This window comes from Entamoeba invadens, assembly GCF_000330505.1.
Source record: "Entamoeba invadens IP1 unplaced genomic scaffold scaff_1105074726711, whole genome shotgun sequence".
Lineage (NCBI taxonomy): Eukaryota > Evosea > Mastigamoebida > Endamoebidae > Entamoeba > Entamoeba invadens.
In genome coordinates this window covers 501131-511442 of record NW_004443648.1, presented here as the reverse complement: position 1 = coordinate 511442, position 10312 = coordinate 501131, and the positions used below count along the sequence as shown (strand labels likewise).

At 32.8% G+C, this 10312-nt stretch overlaps 4 protein-coding genes across 4 annotated transcripts; 3 read left to right on the top strand and 1 right to left on the bottom strand.

Annotated features, from left to right (window-relative positions):
* Positions 1–404: 404 nt before the first annotated feature.
* On the bottom strand, positions 405–1127 carry EIN_055510 (hypothetical protein; the record flags this gene model as incomplete). Its single annotated transcript, XM_004259949.1, has 1 exon — positions 405–1127. One exon carries the CDS (start codon positions 1125–1127, stop codon positions 405–407), a length of 723 nt encoding a protein of 240 aa, XP_004259997.1.
* Positions 1128–2461: 1334 nt separating this feature from the next.
* EIN_055500 (hypothetical protein) lies at positions 2462–4204 on the top strand (the record flags this gene model as incomplete). Its single annotated transcript, XM_004259948.1, has 1 exon — positions 2462–4204. The coding sequence occupies one exon, from the start codon at positions 2462–2464 to the stop codon at positions 4202–4204; it is 1743 nt and encodes a 580-aa protein (XP_004259996.1).
* Positions 4205–4297: 93 nt separating this feature from the next.
* Positions 4298–7558, top strand: EIN_055490 (hypothetical protein; the record flags this gene model as incomplete). The annotated part of the gene is made up of 1 exon (XM_004259947.1): positions 4298–7558. One exon carries the CDS (start codon positions 4298–4300, stop codon positions 7556–7558), a length of 3261 nt encoding a protein of 1086 aa, XP_004259995.1.
* A 594-nt stretch (positions 7559–8152) lies between these two features.
* EIN_055480 (serine/threonine protein phosphatase 2B catalytic subunit A1, putative) lies at positions 8153–9878 on the top strand (the record flags this gene model as incomplete). Its single annotated transcript, XM_004259946.1, has 2 exons — positions 8153–8511; positions 8573–9878. The coding sequence occupies 2 exons, from the start codon at positions 8153–8155 to the stop codon at positions 9876–9878; spliced, it is 1665 nt and encodes a 554-aa protein (XP_004259994.1).
* Positions 9879–10312: the final 434 nt, after the last annotated feature.

The following is a 10312-nucleotide window of genomic DNA, read 5'->3' as shown; positions in this document are numbered from 1 at the left end:
TTCGCATGACTGTATTTGTATAACAAAAAAGAAAAGAATGTTTGATTAAATATAACAAAGAGAAGAGCATACAAGCTGGAGATTCAATACAGTTTATAAAAAAGGTCCATTCAAAACAAAAGATCAGTTATTTGTAAATGTAATTTCCATGTTTTTCCTGTTACAAATTGGGACGATAAAGAAAGAGAAAAAAACATTTTTTGTTCTTTTGAATTTAAATTGAAAGAAGTCGTCATCGCAATACATGATTTAAAAAAATCCATTCGATTGTAAAAAAATGTTTTTTATTTCAAAATGTTCAGAAAAATTCATTTTAAATTCGTCATACCAATAACAAATAACGACCAAAACCAACATGAAAAAAAGACAACTATTTAATGATGAAAAAGACGAACAGCAACACTTTAAGCGGTTTCTGTGGCATTGAGTAAAACTTGAGCGATGAGTTGGTCATTTGGTTGTAATTCAATAGGTTTTTCGCATTTAGTTCTTTCTATGAAAGATTGGTTCAGTAAATTTCCCATTTTAACGATTTCATTCTTGTTATATAAACAATTCCCCGAGAAGTATATCATCGATATTCTCTCGACTTGCATCGCCTTGCCACTTTTTCTTGCCATCACACTTGATATCTCGAAGTCGAGTTCACGAGTGATGTCGATGAGTAAATTCTGGACAAAGACTTTGCGATTCTTTTCAAGTCTTCTGAGCGCAGTCGACTCGGGAATCCCTTCGCTGATCTCTTTGGCAAAGACTGATTTGCAGTGTTTGTCGACCAATTGGGAGACATTGATTTCGTCAGTTGGAGAGAAGATGATTTTAGAAATGCGAGGCGATGTGATATTAATCTTCGAGTATTTCATGGGGCGCTCCAATACGACGGAAGCTTGCGAATTGATCAAAGCTATTAACATGGCTTGTTGATAGACTTCGAAATTTTGGTTCTCTTTTTTAGTCTTCAGATACTTTGGAGCGTTCCAGGGGTGTGCGTTTGCTTTCTCTAAGTCGGAGGAGTCTGCAATAGTCTGGGTGAACGAAGAAGGTGATCTACAGGCTGCCATTGTGGGGTTGTGGTCTGAGTTTTTTGAACCCCCGTTTATATTCTGGGGAGGGTACAATAACCCCATGCTAATTATGGCTCGCAATCAATTTCACACTAAAACATGGACTTTTATTTGAAGTTCTATTCTTGGTTTTGATTTGTTCTTTTTCTGCGGTCTTTCTAAGAAAATTAGTCATTCAAGTTTTAGAATGGTGTTTTGGTGTATACGGCATCGTTTTTCCTTAAAGGGATGGGAAATAATCGACGAAAAACATTAAAAATGCAAATTGGATCAGTGTCGAATCTTTTTCGTTGCTCTAAAAATGTTCATCCCAGAAGTGCACAGTTTTGAATAAAAAAGTGTTTGTAATTATTTGCCGATTCATATATTATGAATAAAAAATAAAACTGAGGGAATAACAATTCTTATTTTTATTCAACAGCTGTGGGCATTTGGTTCTCAGTGGAAAGAAGATTGGCGAGCGGCAAATCGACTAAAAAAAGCGCTCATGAAGGAAAAATGCAAACTTTTCGAGATTATTGGAGTTCGCCACAACCCTGGTTGTTAGTTTTTCGTAGCATTTTGAACTTTTGTAGAAATGAGAGCAAGAGGAGAGTTGGCATTTTTGATGGTAAAAAGTATTATTATAAGTAACAATTATGTCTTCTTTCGGTTGAATTTTCCCAAAAATGTGCCACCGAAGGGGTGGTGATCATTTTGATCTATTTCTGCAAGTTTTTTTCGGCGTTTTTGTACAGCCATTTGACATGCATTTATTTCTCTTTGGTTTTTGAGGTTTGAATTTGTTCAGTTACAGGTATAAATAATTCGAAAAACAACGGGAAATGAAAACAATCGATCGACAAATCAATACTTTGGCAAAACAAATACTTTAAACAAATACGTAAAAAAACTTTACAAAATCCGGGTTTTACACGCAGATTTATTGTTTTTGTTTTTTGTTTTTTTAATCCAAATAATCTTTGTTTTACCAGAAGTTATTTTTTGTCATAATAATCATATTTTTGTGAACATTTTAGTAGTATCTTATCATCTCAATAATGCCAGTGTTAACTATTTTTGAGTCTTTGCTTCATCTATACACTTTTGTGTCAAAACGAAGAAAAAATCAACACAATTATAGTATTTAAAATAGTTTTTTTACTATATAATCACCCCTTTTTTATTATGACTTGACGACTTATTTTTTTGAAGTGTAACTTATGTTCACAATAATAACATTTTAAATAACAAAAAACGACTAAAAATGTTTTACAAAACAAAATGAAAAATACAAATCAAAATTTTTAAAACATTTTTAATAACGAAAATTCTTTAGAAAAATTGCCTTTGAAAGTAATAGAAAAATTCCAACGAAAAACTAAACTTACACTGTAAATAACCAGTTGTAAGGAATTATGTCGACTAGTCCAAATTCGGCACCTATGCAAACAAAACCTCGCGTTGGTCTTTCTATGACTCTTAAAGAGCTTTCGCGACAAACTTTTCAAACACCCTTCTCGCCAATAAAGAAAGCCCGGAGCCCATCACCTCTGATTGGCAATTACGCGTCCACTCAACTCAAATTGCCACCCCCAACCCCTCCGAAACCACGCGCTACATTACAAAAATGTCGGTCTGCATCCACAATGATGTCGTCTGCAAAGTCGATGGTGAAACCGATGAAACACAAATTGGGTGAGTCTGAGAAATATCAAATAGTGAAGTATCTCAAAACGACGAAGGATGTGATTTCGTTTGCAAATGTTACGAAGAGTAACCAGAAAGTACTTTCACTCTTTGAGTACAACCCAGTCCCTGTCAAACACTTGAAACTCTTTCCTAATATGGACGTCTTACTCCTTTATAATCCAACAGACTTTCCTATCATATCAAACCAAGTCTCACGCGTCATTAAAGTGACTTCAACAAGTCTAACAGAAGCTTTGGAATTGGCTTATGAGAACATCGAGGTGTACTCTATCGAATATTCAAGTGAAGACGTCGCACAGTTTGGCCCCGTTATACCAGAGATCTGCAGCGCTATTGGAGACAACTGTTTTTCAGACTCTTCAACTCTTCGGTTTGTCCCGTTCCCCCCGAACGTTCACCGACTCGGCAATTTCTCATTTGCAAGATGTAACTTGCTAACTACGGTAGTCATCCCCTCAACAATTACTAAACTGGGAAATGGATGTTTCTATCAATGCACGAATTTGGAGAAGATATATCTCCATTGCTTGATATCAAAAATAGGAGAAGACTGTTTCTCATATTGTGAAAAGCTTAGAGAGATAGTGGTCGACTTGAAGTATAATTATTTCAATGCAGACGTCCCTTGCTGGATAGGGGAGATCATCGAGAAGAGTGGGAAGAAGTGCATGAAGAAGGTGTACACCAAGTACGACAGAGAGAAGTTTGGTATCACAAAGCCGGAGGATGTCTTTGAATTGGGCGAATTTTGTTATTCCAAAAGTGGTGTTGGGAATGAGGCGCTTTTGAATGTGAAAGTAGTTGGAAATCACTGCTTTGAATTGTGTTGTAATTTGCGCGACATAACAATTTCTAATGAAATTGAGCGATTGGGATACTCTGCTTTTGCTCTTTGTACCAATCTGACTAAAATTGACTTCAGTCAGAACACCGCCAAACAGTTACCTGGTTCTTTACTTTGTGAATGTTGTCAATTGCAAGAAATAGTGTTTAATAGCGAAATAGAGAGGATTGAAGGAAGGTGTTTTTATGGATGTGTAAGTTTGGAGCACATTGAACTTCCAAATACAGTGAGTTATCTTGGAGAAATGTGCTTTTCACAGTGTAAAAAATTGAAGGAAATTGTCATTGGGGAGAGAATGAGGGAATTGGGGTATTCATGTTTTTCAGAATGTTATATGTTGGCTGATATGAAAATGGAGGAAATAGAGATCATCCCAGAGTCCTGTTTTGAGCAGTGTCGATCATTGATTGAAGTTAAAATGGGGAATGCCGTGTTGATACAGAAAAGTGCGTTTAAGAATTGTTCTCAATTACGGAGTATAACTGTTGATTGGGGACAAGTCGAAATCGAACCAATTGCGTTTGACGGATGTCAAGAACTCAATTCGAACATTAAAGACATTGTTATAGAGAAACAGAATGAGAGTTTGTTTGGTCACTTCTAACTTGACTAAATATTGTGAGTCAACTGTTTATTAATTCGTTGTTTGTGATGTTTTTTAAACTAATAAAAAACTCAATAAATCCATTTGTGTGCGATGAAAAAAATCGACGTGTTTTCTATGCAAATTGTTTCGTTGTATTTTGACGACGAAAAGGACTTTTCCAATGTTATTCAAGTTTGTAAGAAATATGCATTGTTACTCGACCGGTTCAGAACTAATCCGATCAGAATTACAAGAAAAAATACTCATTTATTTCCTTATATCCAAACGCAACAAGTCTTTACTCCATTGGACTTTTTAATAGAAAATATACAAAGGAAATGGATTTTATATCCCGTCACTTATGAACAATTTATTACTAACAATGACTCGAATGTTATATACAAAAAAGTAAAATTCACACGAAATGACGCTAAACTAATAAAATACATTCCAAAGACCGTTTCTGTGATAGGAATTGAAGGTATGCGTGATATTAATAGTTTGGACGTTTTCAACATCCCAACTCGAGTCACTCAATTGGAAAAAAGTGCTTGCATGTTTTGTGATTATTCGTTCGTTGAAATACCACCAACTCTTGTTTCCATTGAACGATCGGCATTTTCTAATTGCTCCAAATTGACGGAAGTTGTACTTCCAAACAATTTTTCATTTATTTCAGAAAAACTGTTCTATTCGTGTACTATGCTTCAAAAAATCAATTTCCCGAGTGACTTGCGTTTTATTGGAGAAAGTGCATTTTGTCGAACAAAACTACCAAAAATTACAATTAGCCCCAATTACGTTTTGCAGGGTTCAATTTTCATGGAATGTTTTAATTTGTTACAAATCACATTTTGTGGACAACTTGTAATTCCTCAACATATCTGTGAGGGGTGTTCATGTTTAAAACAAGTGATGTTTGACGACTCAATAGAGTACTTTCTCGATTTTTGTTTCTCAGGATGTTGCAATTTAGAGGATTTTGTTGTGCCAAAACATCTCAAATTGATAGGTAATTTTTCATTTAAAAATTGTTGTTCATTAAGACATTTGACATTCCCAAAAACATTAAATAATGTTGGTGCGTTTGCATTTTCTAATTGTAGCAAACTTGAAGATTTGATTTTTTTGAATGAAAAAGTTGTGTTGTATGGAGTTGGTAATTTTGAAAAGTGCGCTTCACTCACAAATATCCAAATTCCAACGTGTTTTACAAATTATAAAAAAGTATTTAAATATCCAGTCACTGTAAGTGACGAAGTTATTTTAAGAAAATTTCATTTAAGTGGGTTAGAAAAGCATTCCCAAAAAGATGACGACTTTTTCAATAAAAGTAAAAGGTATTTGGATTATAATGGAATAGCCAATTTAGAGTTTTCAAATCCAAATTATTATAAAACAGCTGATTTGGGAACATCACTGGATATTATAGAAAGTGGTTATTATTCGTTTGAATGTTTGTCTTCATTATTTATCCCATCAACGGTTGTTTTAAATGGAACAAACGCGGTTTGTTGTTTGGGGTCAAGAAATGTGATATTCCCAAAATACGCATTTTTAATGTCGCCACAACCAATTTGCCCTATTCAACTCACACAAATTGTATTTCCAAGCAATTTCACAAAATTGGAAAGTCAAATGATCAAAGGATATGATTTAACAAGTTTTCAAATTCCAACAAGTGTGGTGGAAGTCGAGAAAAATGCTTTTTACTTTATGCATTTGTTGTCTTCAATAACAATTCCAAATTCAGTTACAAAATTATCTGAAAGGTTTGTTTGTGGCTGCACAAGGTTGAAAACTATTGTCGTTGAAAATGGTTTGAAGAGTCTAAATTTAGACGTTAAAAAGGTGATTGAACAAAACAAAGTACAACAACCGTGGTCTAAAAATGGACTTTACATTCCACAAGAAGAAACTACGACTTTAGATACATTCATAAATTTTAGTGATTCATTGACTAAATTAATAATCCCAAACTCAATTCGGAAAATCGGAAATAACACTTTTAAAAGTCTTACCAATTTGAAAGAAATTGTTCTTCCAGAAAGTCTCAATGAAATTGGAACACATATATTCCCAGAAGATGGCAATTTAACTAAAATAGACGTGAAAAACAATAATATGGACAAATTCGTCGTGAGTTACAATTTTTCACTTAAAATGAAGGAATTTGGATACAAATTCAATAACGTTGAATTTCTAAATACAGAAAAAGAAATATTTGGAAACTGCGTAAATATAAAGAAAGTTAAAATTTTTGAAGATGCAACGTATTTTAAAGATAAATTATTTAATACAATACCTCATTTTTTATTAACTTATTCTCAACTTAATTTGTCAATAACTTCCATATTATTTCCTACTGAAATTTCTTGTTTAATTAGCAATTCGTTTTCAAATTCAAATATTATCTTTATTGATATTTCTCATATTAATTTGATACCAGAAATGTCATTCACAAATTGCGTTTGTCTCACAAAAGTTGTTTTGTCTACACAGTTAACTTTTATTGGTTCAAAAGCGTTCCAAAACTGCGTGTCTCTCAAAGAATTGTTACTTCCAAATTTATTGGTTGAAGTTTGTGAATCTGCGTTTGAAAATTGTTGTTGTCTGGAAAGTGTAAAATGTGACTCAAAACATGTGATTTATGGGAAAAAATGTTTTTCGAAGTGTTTTTCTTTAACAGGCGTTCCTCTATATTCAACCCTTTCAGTTGGGATGTTCATGGAATGTTTTTATCTTTCCAAAATTGAATTGTGTGAAGGAATTACAAAAATACCCGACTGCACTTTTTTTAAATGTTTTTCGTTGAGCGTAATTTCCATTCCAAAAAGTGTGACTCATATTGGCGTTTTTGCCTTCAGAAAGTGTTATTCTTTAAAAGAAGTTGAATTTGGCGAAACACTTTGTTGTGTTGATGACAGTGCATTTATGGATTGTACAAACCTCGAAAAGGCTGTTTTTAAAAACAAAAATATCTTACTCAAATCAGACTTATTTGAGGGGTGTATTTCTCTAAAAAATTTGGAAATTGGTGGCACAATTGTAAATTATAAAACAGAAGTGAGTTTTATGTTCTCCGAGCAAATGAAAAAGATTGGTATTCAATGTGAAAATATTGTTTTAAAGAGGACTGACGTTTTAAAATTTGGAACTTTTAATATGGTTAATGAACTTAAAAGAAATAGTTTCATTCGTCGAATAGATGAAGGGTGTTTTTATCTAAATAATGAACTATCAGCTATTACAATATTAAGCAATATCTCTACTTTAGGAAATTATACATTTTATGGGTGTAACTATTTAACACAAATTTACATTACAAAATACACATTTATTCCCAATCTCTGTTTTTTGGATTGCAAATAAACGAATAAATATGAAATAAATTTAGTTTATTGTTTTATTATAAATTGATCAAATTTATTTGATGTGTTTTGGTGAAGGAGCAAATCATGTATAAATAATTGATGAAATTATTTGATAATAACTTTTTAGAAAAAGTTGAATGATTATGATAAAAAGAGATACTTCATTGTTTTGGTGATTCTTTCATATCTGGTAAATAATAGTATTAAAAACATTGAAGAAAACGATTAAAAAATACGACACAAGTAATCAATTGAATTCAAAGATATTTGAATTCAATTGTTTGTTGAGTTCAATTTTTTCAATTTGTTGCTAAAATAAAAAAATACCTGTTTTGGATAAAATAAACAAAAACAAAATTTTTTCTCCGATTATTTTTAAATAATTTTTGAAAGAATAAACAAATAAAGAAGACACTATATAAAAATATCTGTTGTAAAAAAGTCAAAGGAAAGTGGAAAAAGGTAGTTTAGATTTTAAATGGTAATATTAATAAGAAAAATATATAATTTATAAAAAATGTTATCAAATAGGTGATAATTATCTGTTTTCTGTTTATACTCAAAAGCTTTACAAGACATCTTTAAAAAGAAGATGGAAAACACACATTTTAATCACAAAGAGTTTTATATTAACGGGAAATATGACTTAGATATCCTAGAGGAACATTTTCAACATGGTGAAATGGTAAGTAAGGAAGCACTTTTAACCATCATTTCTAAAGCAAAGACAATATTTAGAAGTGAGCCAAACATGGTAGGATTAAATAAAAGAACTGTTGTTTTTGGAGACATTCATGGGAATTACTTCAATTTTCTGAACATATTGAATGATGACCAATGGAAAGAGATTGACCATGTGAAAGTCTTTCTTGGTGATTATGTGGACAGAGGAAAATACTCTGTAGAGACGATGATAACATTAATTTGTATGAAGATCAATGAACCTGACAAGTTTGTTTCTATTTAAATCAAATATTTTATAATAGTGTAACACAAATGTAATAATGAATAGAGTTGTCTTGTTGAGAGGAAACCATGAATCACTTTCTATGACACACATCTTTGGATTTGAAAGGGAATGTGTGTGGAAATACAACAGCACAATATATAATGAGTTTATTGAGTTGTTTAAGACACTTCCATTGTGTGTCCTCTTAAGTCTTTCACTTGGTAATTTCTTCTTGTGTCATGGGGGTATCTCTCCTTCGCTTCAATTTATCGATCAATTGCAACAAATTAACAGATTTGTTGAAGTTCCAGATACTGGCGTATTCTGTGATTTATTGTGGAGTGATCCGTTACAGTATGAAGTGTATGATGAGAAGTATGAGAATGGAGATATTAATGACGATTGGTTTGATGTGAATTACTTACCAAATAAGAGTCGAGAGTGTTCTTATTTTTATGGGTACAACGCAGTTGTTAATTTCTTACAAGACAATGATTTGCGAGCAATCATCCGAGCCCATGAGTGTGTTGATGGTGTCCAACAACACGACTTTGAAAATGAAGATCAAATTCCAATCATGTTCACAGTATTTTCGTCAGCTGGGTACAATGGAAATAACAAAGCGGGTGCTATGTTAATTAAAGACGAAGGAATGACCGTCAAATTATATAGTTATCAAGAGCCCCGTTTTAAACAACCGTTCCAAGCTGATGCATTTTATTTATCTTTAGAAACCTTTGTTGATCAATTACAGACTATTTTTGGACAAATGATGTTGTGCTTGTTTGATGTACAAGAAGAAGACAAAGAAATTGAAAGAGGAACCGATGAATTATTGCAGAGTCTTGAAACAAAACTTGCTGAAGCACAAGTGTTAATTAATGACATAGAAGAGAGCTCTGAAGACTATCAAACAGTTGAACAAATTGGTGAAGATAACACACTTCAAAATCAAATGGAAGTCTTTCAAAAGCGGCAAAAAGATCGGAAGTGTATAGTAATGCCACTGATTAGTACACTCAACAATGAGACTTTACCTTCACCGAAAATAATTGTTAAAGAATCTTTAACTGACACTTGTCGTTCAAGTGAGAACACTTCCTCAGTACCATCAACAATAGTTGTTCTTGGAAATCCCGAGAACAAGTCTTTCATGTCTTTAAATTCGGGAGAAAAGAAGAAGTCGACACTCAAAAGTCGATTTGAGAAGTATTATGACTCCGTTCCACCAACTTTGGCACAATTACGAGAGTATTGGAATAAGTCTTTAAAAGAATCGATTAAAAGTACTTCACCAATACTTCCAATAGAGTCAGAGAAGTCTTTGAATGCCTCAAATTATCTTCTACCAAAAAGATATGGCGTTTAAACTCGACAAATTGATTTCTTTGATTTGAATTCAATTGATTTGAATAAACAAAACTATCCAATCAATAAAAAGTGAACCCGTTGTGATCTATTTCTTCCTCCATTGCTGACCCCATGATGTTCTTGTCACCTACAAGTTTCTCGCCTCCCCCCAAATTACATTCTGAAGTTGAACGCCGCGCCTTTTGCAATTCTTCTTCAGAGAACGTCGTGATTTTTTCTTCACCTTTTTTCTTACTTTTACCAAAAGGGTTTCTTAAATAGTTCTCCATATCTCTTTGCGACAAGGAACTTTCTATTTTTTTCGGTTGTTTAAAGTATGAGTCATATTTGTCTGTCTTCTGGAGAAATACCGTTTTAATACTAATTTGCTTCTCGTTCTCGTCCTTATAAAAGCTTTCTTTCTCGACTGTTTCAACATCACAACTGCAATCC